Source organism: Pholcus phalangioides, unplaced genomic scaffold (assembly GCF_987345545.1).
Source record: "Pholcus phalangioides strain wild (caught in Gottingen) unplaced genomic scaffold, Ppha-v1.0 ptg000011l_1, whole genome shotgun sequence".
NCBI classification, from domain to species: Eukaryota; Metazoa; Arthropoda; class Arachnida; order Araneae; family Pholcidae; genus Pholcus; species Pholcus phalangioides.
This window is the reverse complement of record NW_028301604.1, coordinates 9,559,630-9,579,397: the sequence shown is the minus strand read 5'-3', so window position 1 is coordinate 9,579,397 and position 19,768 is coordinate 9,559,630. Positions and strand designations below refer to the sequence as shown.

Here is a 19,768-nt window from a genome sequence, read left to right as displayed (position 1 = left end):
TAGGACAAACATCCGAAAATACAAAGGTGCTTCACAGATGGTTTGGAACCATACCATAATTCTAGGGGACTCTCTTCATTATTATTTACAGGGCACTGATTTCTAGCATGAAATGTAAACAGGGCTTCAAGCCAAAATTTTTCATCAAGCTTTGATTCAATTAATAGGGATCTAACCACATCAAAAGCATATCCATGAAACCTTTCGGCAATGCCTCCAATTTCCGGAGTATAAACCGCAGTTCTCTTGTGTTTAATTCCTAGATTTTGTAAGAATTGATCCATTTCTGCGACAGAATTTGAGGCCATTTCTCATCTAACATATTTTAACTCTTTCTCTGATTTTTTTTCAACAAATTTTAAGAACAATTTAAATTTTATAAAAACTCATTTTGTCTCATTCGGTACACCCAAACTCTACCAGAATATTCATCAATCATAGAAACAAAATATTTATACCCACTTACTGTTTCACCTGGGGCAGGACCCCAAACATCCATGTGAATACATCCCAATTGGCTTTTAACTCTGGACCTTTTTTAATTCAACGAAAGAAGCACGTTTAGCTTGCTGAAAAGTGCTGCATATGCATTTATAATGCGGAGTATGAGGAAATCTTGAACAGCCCCATTCTTTGACATCGTTGATAGCTTACTAAAATTACAATGGGCAAACCGATGATGCCAAATTTCAATTTCCTCCCTCAAAGTTACATAAGCACTGTGGGAATTTTCTGTGCTATCACATATTTCCAATTCACTATTCCATATTCGATGCAATTCATAAAATTTATCTTCAAAATAAAAAAAAGCACAATTGCTTTACTTTGACCACACACGGTCTTATACCCACATTTACATAACCTAATGCCGGAAAATAAATTCCATCTGAGATCGGGTGCATAGTGAACATGATACAAAGTTACCGTATTTAGTACACCATCACATTTAACTTGAAATTTCACAGATCCAATCCCCTTGATTGGTGCAAAACCATTCTTAATTGCAACAGACGAATTCTGTTTTACTATAGGTTTAAAATCAAATGAGTTTTATCATTGGTAAAATGATTAGTAGCACCTGTATCTAAAGTGAAAACATAATCCCCCACCAGGTTTTTTCACCAACTCAACTTCACAATTCTGGTTATCTATCACTGAATCTCGTATTTCAAAAAGTGTTTCAATTGTGCTACATGCACCATCAAACTTTGAATTGTTAGTTTGTTTGAACCCTCTCTGCCTTTTGAATTTACCTTTACATTTACACTCAAATTTCAGATGTCCATATTCATTACAATAAAAACAATATATTACATTATATATAATATTACAATATATATTTTCTGATTTCCTTGTTTTTGTCATACATTAATAACCTCAAACGGCTGTTTTCCAACAATAACGCTTCTGAGATTTTCTCTACAGTGAAACCACTATCATCAACAGTATACAATATTTGTACAACTCTATTTAATTCAATAGGCAAATCTTTAATGAATTGGAAACTTACGTACAAGTCTTCAAGTTTATGGTTAATCTCATTACACAGAAATGCAGCATGCTTTACACAATTTATGAACATTCCTATAGTTTCATTTTTTTCAGGATCAAATTTGACACTAAAAAAATTCATCTAATTGTTTTACCAGTTTAGCTTGACTATCCATATCAAAATTGTCTTTCAACAATGTCCAAGAAGTTTGGCAATTGGTGACATCATCCAGCAGCATCTGATATCTCTCCTCTAAGCAATTATACATCAGAACGCACCCCTTCTCGTTCAGCCGTTGAACCGAGGTACCACCATTGAACTGAGGTATCCATAGTTTTCCCGACTCTAACTCAAAATCTTTCATAATTAACTTTCATAAGTTAGGAATCATACATTCAATAACACAGTTGAAGGGCACCTGGGCCCATACCATCTGTTGAAGAGGACAGATGAAAATAATGCAGTCTTCAATTACGAAATGGGAAGAATTGATTTGCAATGAAAGTCACTTTATTGCTGCAGCAAAAATATTCACATGACTTGATCATCATAATCAACATAGAGTGATACTACAAAAATAGCAAGATCATTTTACATGCAGTGATCGACATGCAGCTAATCATTAAAAAAAACCAGAATATAAATACTTTTATAGCAATAAAAAATCTAATTTAAAATATAATAAAGTATATCTAATTTGCATACTAGTACGAATTTGAAGATTTTTGATAATCACACGCATGTGCATTCCGACATGTTCAACACTGCAGTGAGCTGCTTCCCTAACATCATTCATCGGAAGATCATGTGACATGTTTACTGTCAATGCAATGCAATCCCCGTTATTTTATGGGCTTTAGTAGTCTACTAAAAAGCTGGTATCTTGTGGCCTTATCTAAACCCACACAGCCCTTAATTTGCACAAAATGACGTTCATGTCTGAACTTTTGAAACACCTATGATATTCAAATTTTAATGAATTCAACATAATTGATTGCAATGTTTTGATGTTATACCCTTTACACTTGGGTCTAATGCTTTTTTCTATTGAAAATCAAACTGTGTTTACATTCATGAACGTAAAACAAAAAATTTTCAAATTACTGAATAGTAATTTTTTAGAAAATCAAATTTTCATACAGTGACTAAACCCTTAACTTTTGAAACATATTATATGTTTGTAGCAGATAAGGTTTATGCTTCCATCATCAGATGAAAAGTGGCTTTCCGAGCTTGAAGGCTGTCGTTGGTTTGAGTTTGTCCTCAATGTTCCTCCAATGCTAATGATTGCCATCATGACCCCCATAAGGGTGAGGCTAATAGGGCTCCACAGTCCCAGGGCCCAGAGACGATTCTAGTCATGTTTTGTTTTTTCACACTAAAAATTCACTATAGGATGTGGGGGGAGGCCCATGATTAGCATCATCAGAAGAAAATACTGGTACTGCAGCCATTAGATACTACTTTACCACACACTCCAACTCCGGTAATATAGCCATATGGCAATTTCCTACCATTGGAGTTGAGTGGGAAATGAAGGAGCCATAGTAGGTAAGGAACTTGTTTTCTCTATGTTCTTCTCCAGATTTGAACCCATGGATGCTGACAGAAACCTTCATGGTGCAAGGCAAGCATCTTATCACTGTAGCACTCGGTTTTGAGATTCCAGTTCCACTTATTTTTCTCAATGAAATATAGTCATCTCTTCATTTGAATGTTCCCCCCCCCCCGTCAAATAATTTTTTCTTTGCTGTGATTTGTAGCAGCCCTTTATTCCCCACCCTTCACCCATTTTTGTAGTAATTAGCCAACTTTTCATAAATAGCATCTTTTGACTACAGTTATTGATATCCCGCATTTAGGATCACAGTTTCCAGCATTTTCTTTGGTGATGTATGGTGAATCTAAATATGAAGGTACAATTTTTATTGGAAACCATATCAATATTATCAATTACAACAAATGATTAATTTTTCATTCAGTTAGAATTGAATTATCAAGTCTGCTTGCGGACCACCTATACTATCGTCATGGACCACCCCTGGTCTGCAGACTGTAGGTTGAGAAATGCTGATATACTGATTGCAAAATATGAATACAACCTCTTTCATCAACCCTGAAGTAAAATATTTTACTTGTGACAATATTTTTAGCAAATAATGCTATTATTAGCCAAAACTTTGGAAAAAGAATCAAAGTGAAGAAAATGAGTTCATCAATTTTACGTGTTTTATTAAAATAATAATTTTATATCTCTGAGACAATTTACATATAAACACATAATTTACATTGGAAATAATGAATATCACAACAAATGAGGGACAAATAAATAAAAAATACACAAAAATAGTGATGACTTCCCACTGTAAACAATAAACTTAAGGCACAATCAGTTAGTCTATGTGTACGCTTGTTATCAGTGTAGGTACAGCAAACCAACTGGGATTCAGCATCCTTCCATTGAGAAACCAATGCAGTGTACTATCCACATGAACCAATGGAAAATCATAATCCTTAGAGAAAAGAATTTGTAAAATAATATAGCAAAAAAGGAACACATACAATTTCATAAGAACATAGAAATAAATAAGAAGTATATAATATGTATTTAAAACGTTTAACCACATGCATAATTTATTATGTAAAAATAATGAAAACACCACGAAAAATGTGTTTGTAGCATGACTCAGTAGACTACACATTAAAATTTGGACTCAAGGACATGCACAGTTCCCAGCAAAATCTGCTTGATAATTTCTCTGGCCAAAACTCGAAATTTTTCCTGACCAAATCTCATGGATCAAAATTTCCCTGATTACCTTATTCCTCTGCATTAGCCAACATGCCATAAAAATCAAGGAACACCAGCTTTTTTTGCATGCTGGAGTAGAGTCCATTCCTGGGCATCCCAGAAAAGGCGTAATTTGATAAGGGTCACAAAATGCAATCAAAATACTGATATCAACATATATTAAATACTGAATAAATGTACGGATTAGAATAAAATAATATTTTTCATTGTAGCAAACGTGTTTTGTCCAGGAATTTGATAGTGATAGTAAAAATTAAGCAGCATTTGCAATGCTAAAACCGTCACAATATTGACTGCTTTACATATATTTTTTTCTTAACCGTTGTGCATGTTAACCGTAATCGAATGTTCATATGTGTTTTATGATCATGCCCACAATGAGTATAAATAGCGTGATGTACAGCATGTTGCTTTTTCCATCAAGTTTAACCTTCTGTTGATTTTTTCCCTTATTTCGATCCGATTACGTTCAGTTGTTTTTAACCATCTATACTAATGTTTTTGTTGAGTTTAATCTAATACATTAATTGTTGGCATTCTCCATCCGTACTTGTTTCATGTTATTCCAGAACATTAAATGATACTTTACTCCTAAAAGCCAAATTGGTGACTCTGGTTTTGAGCACATGAGAATTATGTGCAGATTTTTTAGCCAACTTTAACACTCAAGTTCCTTACTTTATCTCCAATATGCTGTGCATGTGCTGCAGATTTTATCTCTAGTCATTTTACAGGACTTACAATACCATGAGGTACTGTTGCTGATGGAATACTAGTGCTACTTAGGTGAATGGTGATTTTGATTCTTGCTTTGATTTGCCGTTCTTCCATCTGGATTTTGAACGATTGCATTTTGGCCAGGGACCTTTAAAAATTTTTTTTTTTTTTTGCAAGCATATTTCTGAATCACAGCCAGAATGGCTTCTGGAGAAGGCGAAATTAATTTGTCTGACACCATGCTGTCACACATGGTTTTTAAACCATCTACACTTTGGGAATCTGACCTCAAGCTTTGGTTCAGTCAGATTGAAGCCCAATTCATGAACAAAAGCATCAAACAAGATCATGCAAAATTCCATACTGTCGTTGCATTTCTATACTGTAAATTATTATCATGTTGCAAAGATTTGTGATAAAAAAAAACCTCCTTCCGGTAATGCCCATGAATAAGTAAAAAACTCATTTAGACCATTATTCGCAATCTGAACTGCCATGTTTGAGATTATTACTCCAGGACCACACTTTAGGTGACAAAAGACCTTCTCAAATGTTCTTGACATGCAAAATTTGGTGAGGAAATTTTGCTTTTGTGGTTGCAAAGATTACCTTCACACTCGCAGCAAGTATTGGCTGTGTGCAAAGATTCTTTGAACAATCTTGCATCTATTGTATATCAACAATTTCAAATCAGAATTCTAATTTAGCGTTGCTCAAGGCTGAATTAGCCGAGCTTAAAAATGAGTTTCAGTGCATTTCACGCAGTAGAGAGCGTTTTTCGAATAGGCAGCACCCATTTTTATACGGGCAAATATACCCTAAAAGTATTTCCCGAGATCGACTTAACCATGGCAAGTTATGCTGGTGCCACTTTGATCCATCACAGTATTGAAACTAAGCATTTTGTAAAAAAAAAAGCAAAAAAAAGTTTCAGGTCAAATCCCGATGTTTCGTGAAACAAAAATTCATTCCTGGAGTAAAAGAGCAAGTATGTCGAATTACGAATGCTAATTTAGAAACTTTGCCAAATAACAAGTGTTAAATCACCAATCCCGCCAAATGGCAAGTCAAATCTCCAATCTTGCCAAATAACAAGTGCTGAATCGCCAAGCATCATGTTGATTCTTCGAAATTCTCTCCCATTTTGCAACAATTTATTTCTGAGTATAAAAAAATTGAAACTTATCGAAAAATTTTTGCCCATTTAAGTTCCAGACAGCAAATAGTGCCCTCAGTATACAAAAAATGTGTCATCTTAAATAGACTAGTGTGAAAAATTTTATCACTGCTCTTTGAAATAAGGTGTCAAAAACCTGAAACACCAAAAACAAAAAACAAGCTGAAGAAAAGGTGTTTGATAACAAAAGACAGTGCAGTTGTTTTATTTTAAAAAGGGGGTGGGGGTAACAAAAGTATTCCTATAAGTTAATTTCGCTGCTCCAATTTATAAATATCTGCTCCGAATCATGTATTTTGCAGCTCCAAAACTGCTCTGAAATGGACTTTGTCACTCCCCACCCCTGTAATGTTTTTGTTGAGTTTAATCGAATAAATTGTTGGCATTGTCTGTCCATACTTGTTCGATGTTATTCCAGAACGTTAAACGACACTTCACTCTTAAAAGCCAAACATTTACTTATTGCTCTAACCTAATTACGTATCGCCAGCCTAATACAAAATACCAATACAGAAAAATTATGTGGTCGCTTTTGGTATTACAATACAAATACAAAATCAGAGGCCACGACAGACAAATTGCACAACAAGGTGGCTGGGAAAAAAATAATGAAAAAAGTAAAAATAAGTAAAATCAATATAAAAACTAAATAATAATGGAAAACGCCACATAAAAAATATGGTTGTCATAGTCTAAATACAGCGACCCAATACCAATAAATCAGAAAAAACAAAAATTCAAACAAACCGCCCATAAAAAATACGGTTGTCATTCATTTAAAGTATGGATAGCTTCTCGATTACTCCCACCTAACTTATCATATTTCCTCTTGAAAGTGTCTATCATTGGGGAATCAACATCAACCAAAGGTAAGTTATTCCATGCATATCATGTTTGCAATGCAATTATTTAATTTTTTACTCTGCTTATTCAAATCTTAAACACATGATCAAAGAATAAAAAATATGCTGTGTACTTATTTTTCCATTTAACACATCTTATCTACAAGAACAAATATGTTTAGTATCTGATAATCGCAATTAAACAAGATTTATGTGGTAGCAAAAATTTGGTGCCTAGATTTTCTTTTGATTAGTCAAGCCCTGGCTTACCCTATGATTAAATTTTAAATATACTATTTTAAGCACAATTTTTATGAAATTAAAACAAGATTAACTTAGAAAGTACAGATAAAATGAATTCAATAACTGACATCATAAACATGCCTTTGATTAACTAATATATTTTATGTAAATTTTCAATTAGCAAAACAATTGATGATAGAAAAACTACTTTCAAGTGATGTATTTAAATCAAGGTTAGGATTTGGAAATTCAAAACTGATTTCAGACAAGACACATAGATTTTACTGTCTTAAACTGTACTACACTGTTCACACTTTGTTTTGATTGGAAATTTAAAAAATTATCAAATCCAAATTTTTCAAAAAAGGGGAAAAAATTTAAACTAATTAACAGCATAAAAAATTACTTTTAACTGTCACAAACTTATTCAAAACCTATCCTTTAAGTGCCAAAAAACTACATGTAAGCAAATACACTTTCCTTCAACCGACCAATTTCTCACACTCAAAAAATTAGAAAAACTAGGACAAGGGGGTTACTCCCCCCCCCCCCCCCCCCAAGACATCATAATCATAGTCTTATGAAAAAAATACAAATATTGATTATCCAGATAATAAATCTGGAAGAGTAATTCAGATTTTGCCATAGGTGTTTTATTAGCCCAATCTAAAGCAATTAATCTGGCAAAATCTTTATGAAACATTAATATCAGTCATATGACTTTTTATCAACTATTTCCACTTTCACACTTTTTATTTGGTTATAAATATTATTTACTTTGATTTTTATTTTTTGTGTTTAGTTTTTGAGGGAGAGGTTTTGGACAGTACAGTAAGAACCACAGTAAATGCCATGCTTTTTACTGTAGGGTCCAAAACCTTGCCAACCTTGATTTAAATGTGAATAGATGCTTATTTGTAAGTTAAGAAACATTGAGAGTTGAGAGTCATTTTGTGAATTGCAAGAAACTCTTCAATTTTTCTGACATTCCAGGTCACTAGGAAATCTATGTTGCCATTCATGAGAAAATTTGCATTTTCAGAAATGTGCTTGTAAGATTGTTTTTTTTTTTTTGTTATCTGTACTTTTTCTTGCTGCTCAATCTGAACTATTCTGATTTCATAATATCAAATCCTGCTAATTACGTATGCTTCATTCCCTTCATTCCAGCCTCAAAGTAGAATGTTTAGCACTGTTCTGCGACGAGCCCTCGGCTGACTGGAAATGTTCTGCAGTAAAATTCCCCATACATGTAATAGTGTTTTTTGCACTTTTTCTTAAAATTCTTCCGGATTGTTCTGCAGTAGCGCTAATTGTTCTGCGACGTACGTCGCAGATTTTGCCACATTCTGCTTTGGGACATTCCAGTGTCAAATTCAAATTTTGGCACAACATTTCACTGTTTCTCAGCAATTGTCAAGCAGAACACAGTCAAACCCTGCTATAGTGTTCCCGCCTTCAATGCCTCAAAGAATAATCCTTTGCAATGTTCTGCAACGAGCCCTCAGCTGACTGGAAATGTTCTGTGGTAAAACTTCCCATAATAATAATCGATAAAAATTACATTGTTTTCTACACTTTTTAAAAATTCTTTTGAGAAAAGATCTTCTTAAAAAGATTATTCTACAACAGCACTAATTGTTCTGCGACATACATCACAGATTTCAGCGTATTCTGCTTTTGGGCTCCAATGTGGCATCAACCCAGAAAATTTCAATGAACAACTCTTCCATATGTAGGGATTACGCTGTTCAATCTTGATTCAATATAATGTAAAATTCATTATATCACCACAATTCTGCAAAATAGTGTCCTCAAATTGGGGTTTAACTGTATATAGGAACTATATTTATTTTACACAACAAAGTTTTTTTCACAGCACACTTTTCTTCCAAATAATACTGTACTTCCCTCGCATTAGTCACCATGTCAGAAAATCTGGGGGCACCAGCTTTTTGAATGTTGGAGTCTAGTTCCTTCTCGGCATAATGGAAAAGCAATTTTTATTTATACAATATTGGTTGGCCAAGGCCTATACAAGGGAATGCGGAGGTGAAGTTAGACAGAGACGATTGATGTTGCAAAGAAAATTGGATACTGTTGTACAATCAATAATGTTTGGCGGGAGGTTGTTCCAGTCGGTTATTGTACGAGGAAAGAAACTAAATTTCAAACAATCTGTGGATGCAAAGATGGGTTTCAATTTTTGTGAATGGTTAATTCTTTTGAGGTGAAAATTCGAGGTGTCAATATGAAAATGGCAGTGAAGAATTTTAAAAAGGAAAGATAGTCGAGAGATATATCTACGGGTAAAAAGCGGTTACATAATGAGTTGGCGCTTGAGTTCAGTGACAGAGGCAGAGGATGACCAACAGTTAAGAATGAAACGGGCAGATTTATTTTGAATAGATTCTAATTTGTCTATATTGGAGAAAGTATGAGGGTCCCAGATTTCACAAGCATATGAGAGTACAGGAAGGATGTAGGTTTGGAAGAAGAGATGTCTGAGGTGACGGGTGGAGTTTTTGAGGTTCCGATGAAGAAAAAAGAGCTTTTGGAGACACTTATGAAAGAGGTAATCAACATGGAGATTCCAACGGAGGTCGGCAGAAATAATTACACCCAGATATTTATAATTAGAAACTTCTGTGATCAAGGAGTTATTGATAGTATAAGAAGAAACGAGGGGAAGTCTTTTGCAAGTAATTCTCATAAAAACTGTTTTTGAAGAATTAAGGGGTAGTTGCCAGGACGAGCACCAGTCAGAGACAATGTTGAGGTTATTTTGGAGAAATGCTTGATCAAATTCTTTGTGTACTGTGTGGTAGATGATGCTATCATCTGCAAAGAGTCTAATATGACGATTGATGGAAATTGGGAGATCGTTAATGTAAATCAAGAACAATAAAGGCGAGAGGACCGAACCCTGGGATGTGCCAGACTCAACTTGGAGAAAAGGGGAGTTCTGGCCCCTCGAAGGAGACAAACTGACTGCGGTTGGTAAGGAAGGCCAATGTATTCTTTAATTTTTAATAAAAATTATAGAATACATTCAAAACACCAATATCAACTTATATTAAGTGCTGAATAGATATGTGAATCAGAATAAAATAATAGATTTCCACTGTAGCAAACATGTTCTTCCCAAGAATTTGTGCGATTCAATAACGATTATGAAAATTGAACATTTACTTGTTGACTTAATTATTGCCAACCAAATACAAAATACATATACTGTATCTTGCACATTTTCTTCATGTTGAGAAATTGAAGAAATATGCTGTCACTTTTGAATTAAAATATCATGTGTTGCAGTGCAATTCCTAAATATTTTGGCCCACTTATTCTACTTATTTCACACTTACACACATAATCAAGTAGTACAAAAATACTTCACAGTCTACTTATATTTCCATGTAACTTATCTAATCTACACAAACAATAAAGCTTAGTATCTGAAATTTTTTTAAGAAATCTGAAATTATTTATAACAAGATATGTGGTGGCAAAAGCAAACGTGAAGCTAAAACCATCTGAACATACTCGTTTGTAAAACCGAAAGGTTCCTAAGATGCAGAGATTAGACAAGTTTCAAATCAGTAAATTTAATCTTCTTATAGTCCAGATATTTAAGAATTATCCAGAATGTATGACTCAAATTTCCTGGCATGTGCTGGTCTTCCTCACTCTTTCTCAGTATGCTGACAGGTGTAGGAGAATGTAGTAATAATACACTGTGATAGGATTCTTAGAAAAACTTTTTTTTTATTTTTATACCTTAAACTATTTTCAGAAAGACACGTTACCTTATCTTTATAGCTCAAAGATATTCGTTGCAAGTCTGGCAAGGGAACTGAGACAAAGTCCCCTATGGATGGACTTTTCCCTTCAGCTACATTCATAACATTCACAGCGATGCACTTGTCCTCTGGATCAACAATACAGAAAGTGCTAAAAAATAAAGCATCTGCATTAAAAAGTTGCTAGGTAGGAGAAGGCCCTACTCATACGAGGGAACTCAAATCACTATCGAGGTCTGGAATTCAGGAGACTGGGAGTCTAAATGATTCAAATTGCCCATTTTCCCTCACACAGCACTACTAAAATCTCAAAGCCTGGGAACTGAGTAAAAACGATAGTGTTCAGTGTCGTTTACATCTTCCTGTACTTTATGAACCAGAATAGAGGAAAAAAGAATCAAGTTTTTATTGGTTATAGCAGCAATGAAGATGATGTTATTATCTTACACTATTAATCTCTGCTGTAAAAGGAGAAGTAGAAGAAAATAATTGGTACATCCATACATTAAAAAGAACATTCATTGTAGACTATTCATTACGGCACTGCCAAAGAATTACAGGAATCAGATTCCAAATTCATCATATTCTACAGAATGAAAAAAGAGACTTATTGGGAATTAAAGAAGTTGATTACTCCTGCCATACATTATAGGGACACTGCAATGAGGGAATGGGTGAGCCCTGATGAACAACTGCTAATAACCTTGTAATAACCCAAATTTATAAAGTAAATACCCATATTTGGAGGAAGTGACAGTTCTATAATATGAAGCATAGAATTATGCTGCACTTCGTCTGAGACAAAAATAAACTGTGCCAATCTTGGAGGGGCATAAGGTTTTCCTATACAGTATAATACTACACACGCATGCAGGCTACAACTAGGGGGGGCAGGCGGGTCTTGTGCCAGGCGCTGGACGACAGAAGGAGCAAATTTTATTCTCAAACCTCTCCTTCAACATTACAAGGGGGCACCAAAATGTGCACTTGCCCCGGGTGACTAAACATCTAGTTGCGGCCCTGCACGCATGTATGACCTACAATATAGACATTCCAGTCAAGAGGGAAAAAGAGAGGGTTACATCCTTCAACCTTGACCAACAAAACTATGAAGAAATATTACAGACTCGTGCTATTGATGTGCCATGCGACTAGAATGACAAGTCCCCCATCCCAAAGGATGGATTTCCTGTCGCCAATAGGCCAATAATCTTGTCTGTGTAGCACCATGGAAATACGGATACAGTGTTCTGGTATTTATATGATTTAAGTATCCCAGTGTGAGGAGGGCCAAAGATAAATTTAATAAAGTGAAAATAACATTTTTTAAATTATTTTACTAAAAAAAAAGATGTTTCCAAGATATGATCGATCGATTCCACATTGAATATATATTTAATATGAATTTCCACGAATTATTTCTGAATAATTTGAATGATGATATACTTTAACAAATTTTATCAATAATCTTTTCTACTAAACTGCTTAAAAGTGCAATGCATACATATCTAAGAAGGTAAATCATCACTTAATTACACTTTGAAATAATTAGTCTACCATTAATTATATGTAAGAAAATGTTACCACACTTACAACTTCAGTACAACTAGCATACAAAATTATGCTTAAAAAACTATACACAGTAATATCTTGAAGTGACATGATAAGTGGGACAGAAGATAACAGAGCAAGTCGAATTCCGATGAGTTGGGGTACAATTTTTTATACACATACATACATATAAATATCAGTTAATCAAGCCCCATGAAAGCCCTGAGGAAAAGCACCTCTTTATCCTTCTTACTATAGTTGTACTACTACTATGGTACTCTTCCAGGGCTTCATAAAATTTAACTTGTCTTGTGGCCAGAGTATGTTGATATATATCACAATATATATATCTCTGATATTTATTTTTATTGTATCATGATATATATTATATTTTCAATATTTTCAGTCTAAAAATGTGATAAATTGGCCATGGGTGAATGAATTTTTCAATCATAAATCAGTTCATCTGTAAATAAATAGGTTTGTAAAATAAATGGATTTCTCCAAAAATAAAAATATTCAGTCTAGAATAATCCGATATTTTCAGTCCAGTATAGTCTGATATTTTCACTTTCATATTTTCAGTTGAAAAGGGAGTTTTTTTGCGGACCGGAGTTGTGCTCGGTTGTTGAGAAGGGGGTGGATTTGATATTTTCAGTCAAAATGAGCTGATACTTTCAATTGAGAATGAGCTGATACTTTCAATCGAGAATGAGCTGATACTTTCAATCGAGAATGAGCTGATGGTTTCAGTCGAGAATGGAATGATATTTTCACAGTCTGGAATGGTCCGATATTGTCACTAAGATTATTATATATTTTTTTACCATATTTTCAGTTGAGAAGGGTTTGATATTTTCAGTGGAGAATGGTCTAATATTTTCACTTTCACATTTTCAGTTAAAAATGGTTTGATAGTTTCAGTTGAGAAAGAGCTGATAGTTTCAGTCAAAAAACGCAAAGGATAACTTGTAATGTAACTTGCTTTCCTAGTTTAATGTGAAAAAGAATATAAAGTAACTTATAAAAAGCATAAAATAAGAATATTCATGTGAAGTTTGAAATGTTCTAAATTTTAGTTCACACGATTCATGAAAACATTTATAATCAACAATAGCTTGACTATTTTCGAAAATATCAGATCATAATTTTCATATTGGATGCGAAAAACCATGGTAATACAGCAAAACCTCGATATAGCAATACTCTGCGGACCAATATATATATATATAGCTGTAAAAGATTATCATTATATCGAGATGTAGCAGTTTAACATTAGGTTATAGATATTTCCAATTAAGATTTGAAAAAATATCATTGCAGAGGGATTTATCATTATATCGAGTATCGTTGTAGCAAGGTTTAACTGTATTATTAAAAAATATTAGATGAAGGTTTTTAGATTAAGGTATATATTTTCACTGCTGGTTTACATCAAGCCTGAAAACATTCATGATCATGCATGATCATCAAACAATATATGTTGACTATTCTTTCGCAAACATTTGGATATGCAGGGTGAATCTGACCTATTCTACCAAACGAAGTGGGGGGGGGGGCAATAGACAAATCCAAGTGGGTCATGAAACACTGCACTAACCCTGTCCTATCTCAAACTGTTTTTGAGTTATAGTGGATAATCAATTATGGAAAAAATATGTGTCAAGTCTAAAAAACCTGCATGTGTGAAGTTTCTAAGAGACACGCATGCTGCAAACTAAGCACATATTTGGAAAGAAAAATCCTATAAGATGACATCATTTTCATCAAAATATCTGGATTTATTGCAAAGTTCAAAATCGAATTGTCACCAAAATGTTTCATCGCCAATTATGCAAACACCCTTCTAGCTACAATCAGTCAAATTTACCAAAAATTTTGCTGTGCACCAGCTTTTGAAAAAGACTACAATAAACCATATTAGTGTTCTGGTTTAGGAGAAATTTAGCCCTTTATTTGCAATACATCACTGAAATCTGCTTTCGTCAAAGTAATTTTAGTAGGTTTTGGCAACAATTCGATTTTTCACTTCACCAATCTCTCAGTGATTGAAGCTCGCCATTAAATACAGATATCCTGTCTCAAAAATCTGCAACCGCCAATTCTGAATTTTCATCTAATATATAATTCGACAAACATTTACAGTAGTTTCATAAATCTCTTACTACTGTACAGAACCTTGATTAACTTGGGGGAATGTTGAAAATATTAAAAAAAACAATTCAATATCAAGCCTGGTGGTGATATACAGTATTGTTTCTGCTTCTTATGGAAAGAAAATTAAAATGTCTGTGAGGTAATATAATTAATGGTCTTTGTTCTTTAGGGGCAGTTGGTGTCTTCGTGGATAATAAGACCACCTGTCCTGACATGATGGTGAAGTCACTACTGTTGCTGCTTCTTTGTGAATGAAAAAAAAAAGCCTGTGAATACACCACCTAAATAATAATACACCACCACCACATATGTATGATGCAATTCCCATTCATGAATTTGCTTAAGATAGAGTCAGAATGTAGCCCTAAGTTAGAAAATGTGGTAAGAATGAAAAATTTTGGTACTGTACGTAACTTTAAGCAACTAAGATACTTAATATGTGAAAAAAAATTTATATTCAGGCCAATTTCACAAAATTTTTTGAAAAAAAAAAAACACTTATACCATCTTACACCATTTAAAGATACACCATCAAAATGTACCCCAAGAATAGAAAATGTGGTAAGAATGAAAAAATTCGGCTAATAATGAACCAATATATGATATTTTTCAAGGGAAAAAAATTATATTTTGGCCAGTTTTATGTGATGTGAAAAAAAAAACACTTGTAAAGCCAACATGGTTTAAACCAAACAACCCTGGTAATACCCTAATGTTATAAATGAATTTGATAAATATGAAAAAAATTTCAAATAAGTCTAGTATGTGTGATGAACAAAGCCCAGATGTTGTTAACCTAAAAAATTCTGAAAAATTACCATAAAAAATGCCCTGAAAATTCAAAAAAATTCCCTAAAAAACCCTAAAGCTATATTATTTTAAACCCTAAAAAAATGCATAAGAATAACAATACAAAGTTCTTGAAAACCAGTGATGTTCAAAAGTCTAAGGAAAATGTTTCAAGAAGAACAAAATCAGATTTTTTTTCCCTTTAGTTTTTCCCCCCACCCCTCTCAACATTATATTTCATCAAAAATTACCAATAGAATTTTTCTAATAAAAAAATTGTAATTTTTGAATGGGGTATGTAATCTGGAAGCAAAAATATACAAACATTTACAGTGAAAATGTATTTATCCACTTAATGAATAAAAAATATGTATATTAAAACTTCTCACCTTTTTAAAGATTTGATTAATTCAAAATGCATCTGAATTACATCTCAATTTGAGATGTTTTTCATGTTTTCGAAATTGAAAGATCTTCTGTTGCCTGCAAATAAAGTCTTACCCCGAGAGAAAAACTTCTCTCAAAACGCATTCCCTTACAGTTAGTTCTTGTTCAGTCTCGAAGTTTTTGGACTTTTCCATAAAGACAGCCAAAATTTTTTTTTAGGGTAGTAAGTTCGCTGTTATTTTATCACTTGGTCAAATTTTGCTACAACAGATTGTCCTACCCCACTTTTGGCACACCTAGGAACTTCTCACTGACTTTATCTACGCAGCGGAGTGCAGCAATAAGTTCCATGTCTTTTTTCTGTAAGGACTGGATAGTGGAAACCAAAATATTGAAGTTTGAGCATAGCAGTTTTAAAAGCTGCTATGCGATAATGAGATTTCACAAAAACTTTTTTCACATTTGAAACAAGACGGTCAAAGTTCAAATAACACAATCGAATTTCTTCACAAATCCTATGCATTGCATGAGCAAGGCATGTTACATGTACAGCTTTTGAATAGAAGCTTCTGATCAATCGCCCCGCTTTTATCATATCTGGAGTCTTGGTCAAGAAAAGTAAAATATTATTGTGCTCCACGCCATTTGGCCATAAAACATTCATGCTTTTGTTAAAAAGTTGACAGTGGAATGATCGACTTTCTCTAGAATCTCAGACTTTAATATAAAAAAATTTTCTGGATGACCCGGCCCGAGAATTCCTATGATGACATAAGTGACAGTGGGCGGGTTTCAACATCAGTTGTTTCATCTATTGAAACAAAAAATTTTTACCTGCTATGGTAGATCTCACCTTGTCCATCATTTCAATAAAACAATCACTCATGTAATTTTTCACAGCGTTGATTCATCAGGTATAAAATGTCCGGTGTACTTCTCCAAGAAGTCCCTAAACTTTGAATTTTTCTGCTTTTCAAAAGGTATGTTAGCTGATATTAATGTGTTGAAAATTTCTTTGAAAAAGGGTATCTTTTTTGAAGAGGATAATGTAGACTACTTACACTGTTCAAAGAGAAGTTCAGATGATTGAGACTTTTTCTTGACTGCTCAATTCCCTTTTTATGCTTGTTCCTTCCAATGTGCTGCGTGACGGTAAATTTCTTTTCAGCTGCAACTTTAGTTTCACATACATTTCAAAACAAAATGATCCCATCAATAGAAAAACATCCTCCCCAAATTCTTTAACCAGCTTTTGCAAGAGACAAAATTTAGATGGTTTGCTATTGGGCATTATTAAAAATTCAGCAATCCTCATTTAGTACACAAGCTTTAGCGCACAAGTTTGAGAAAAATTTAAAGTTATCGTCTCTTGTGCTCTAATTTATCTCTAGGAAAAAATATGTTTCTGCTCAACAGACACTTATCATGAGACGAGAGTCTTTTCCATGTAGTGGGCTATTTTTAATTTCCTTTTGATGCATTAATATAAATAAAACTACTTTTACTTTGCTTTCGCTTGTTGATGAACAGCTTAACTGACTTCTTATCTTTGGCAAAAGACTTTTTAAGTTCATATACCAATGCAATCTGTTGTTATATTTTTTGCTCTGTGACTGCAGACAAATTATAAACATACTCTCTTCTGTCTGGTTCCACACATTTGGACGAAGATAATTTTTTGTAATGTGTACTTTGCTTTTTGTTCAAATTAAATTCCTTTATCATGACCAAAGTCATAGTTTAATTACTTAAAAAGCGGTTTGATTGAAGCATTTTATAAATGATATTTTCGATAATGTAATTAGCACACACATATATTTAATTTCTTTCACCTTTTACATTCTAAAAGGTTTTTAGAAAAGTGAAAAATATCCTAAAAATGCCCTTAAAATAAAAAAAAGGCCAAAAAATACAAATGAAAATACAACACCTGGGCCCTGGTGATGAATATAGTCAGACCCCAATATAATGATACAATATGTGTATGAATTATCATGTATGGTATATTATATAGTGCAATTCATCATGTTTACCAATGGCACAACGCTTGGATACTATGCATAATCACTGGTAATTAATTTAGGGAATTTATCAAATTTACCAACAACGCTTGGGTGTCATGCGTAGTTGCCAATAAAATAGATGAATTTAGGGAAATTTATTAAACTTACTAAAATGCTTGGCAATTATGCATAATAACCAGGGTTGGTAAAAATCACGACTTTTTTTTACATAAATCAGATTTTTTTTCACCTTAAAAAATGTAAACTTATGCAGAATGAAACACAATATAATTTTTACTTTATTAGCAGTGAGTGGTTTAAATATTGTGCCTTTAAAAATATGATAGCCGAACAATATTAAATTCTGAAGATAAGTATACTTCTTAAGTATAGAAATCCAACCAGTGCTAAAAAAATTTTCAGACAATATTGTGAACTTGATAAATAATAAAATAAGTTTATAGTCATACATGGAACAGGCATTTATTTATATGTATGGAGCAGAGGAAAAAATTATTGTTACAAAATTTCTCTGTTTATTTTATCTTTTATTAAGTGCAAGGTTGATAAAAATCATAATATCTTTTTTTAAAAAAAATCAAATTCAATTTTTTTTTATTTGAATCAGATTTTTTAAAATTTAAGTTCTATTTCTACTCATTTTTAATTCCAAGTTTGAAATGTCAACTTATTAGGAATATTTTAGATAGTTTTCATATATGAAATTTCATATGAAAACTATCTAAAATAAGACAGTTATAGTTCTCTTTTTATCTTTATAGACTATATTAAGCTCCAGGATCTTGCTTTAAAAAAAATTCCATCAGCATAACTAAACTACTAAAATTCCCATTTATCATACCAATGTCGTCTAAGAACAAATCATTCTATGTTTGAAACAGTATTGAAATTTGTACTTTATGAAAAAATCTAACAATAACTAATCTTTAGTTGCATAGTCATACTATGCAACTAAAGTTCATTAATTTAATCAATTTAAATATTCTGGAGAAAAAGCTTTATAAAATTTTATTGCGAAACTTAACTTTTCTTAGAAAAGAACCACCATGAATGAACAAAAGTGTTCATTACGAGCTATGAGAAAGTTCTCTATGTTGTAGCATGATCCAAAAAGCGTGGAGGGAAAAAATTAGTGTTATTAAAGTGAAATCAAAGTTATACCCACAGATAGTGCATTTCCTACTTCTACAAAGCCTACAAAGCTCTACTTCTATAAAAATCTGTCTATACAGGTAATACTCTCTTTAACGACTTCACTTTTTCAATGAGAAAGAAAGTTCTTGGAATAGACTCTAGAAACCTTTCTCTCTGAATTTTTTTTTTTTGGACTGACACATAAAACATACAATCAAACTGAGAAAAACACAAAACAATAAAACTCCACAAAAAGTAACATTATGATGACACAGACATTCTGTGACCCCAAGGGACTGATAGTCCTTCCAGTGGGTCAATATAAGTTAAAGAGTTAATTGAATTATGCAACAGCCTTGTTACAGTACTCATTGGTTAATATTTTATAAAGTCATATATATATTTTTAGATATTTTTTAACTGAACAAAAAAAATATACATATATATATATATATATATATTATATATATATACATATATATTTAAATATAAACATATAAAATGAATCAGTTGACGAACACAGAATTCATGTACAATGTGTATTCACATGTATTTTTAAGTTAAACTTTTGGAATGGAATGGAAACAGGAATGGTTAAACTTCTGATGTTTTTAGAATGAATTATTTTAATTGTGTTGTTTTA

The 19,768-nt window shown here is 32.8% G+C and overlaps 1 protein-coding gene across 4 annotated transcripts in view; it reads right to left on the bottom strand.

Moving 5' to 3' along the window:
• Positions 1–3,707: 3,707 nt before the first annotated feature.
• LOC149080021 (tetratricopeptide repeat protein 5-like) overlaps positions 3,708–19,768 on the bottom strand; it is a 64,830-nt gene continuing 48,769 nt past the window's right edge. For 2 of the 4 annotated variants that reach the window (XM_089238956.1, XM_089238957.1), the window contains exons 9-10: positions 11,090–11,234; positions 3,708–4,005 (exon numbers count right to left, since the gene is read on the bottom strand). In XM_089238956.1, the coding sequence (XP_089095082.1) occupies positions 3,886–4,005; positions 11,090–11,234 (265 nt within the window). In that variant the 3' untranslated portion in view covers positions 3,708–3,885. Of the gene's footprint in view, positions 4,006–11,089; positions 11,235–19,768 lie in introns of those variants that run through there. The other 2 variants (XM_089238958.1, XR_016193521.1) reach the window with 2 other exon arrangements.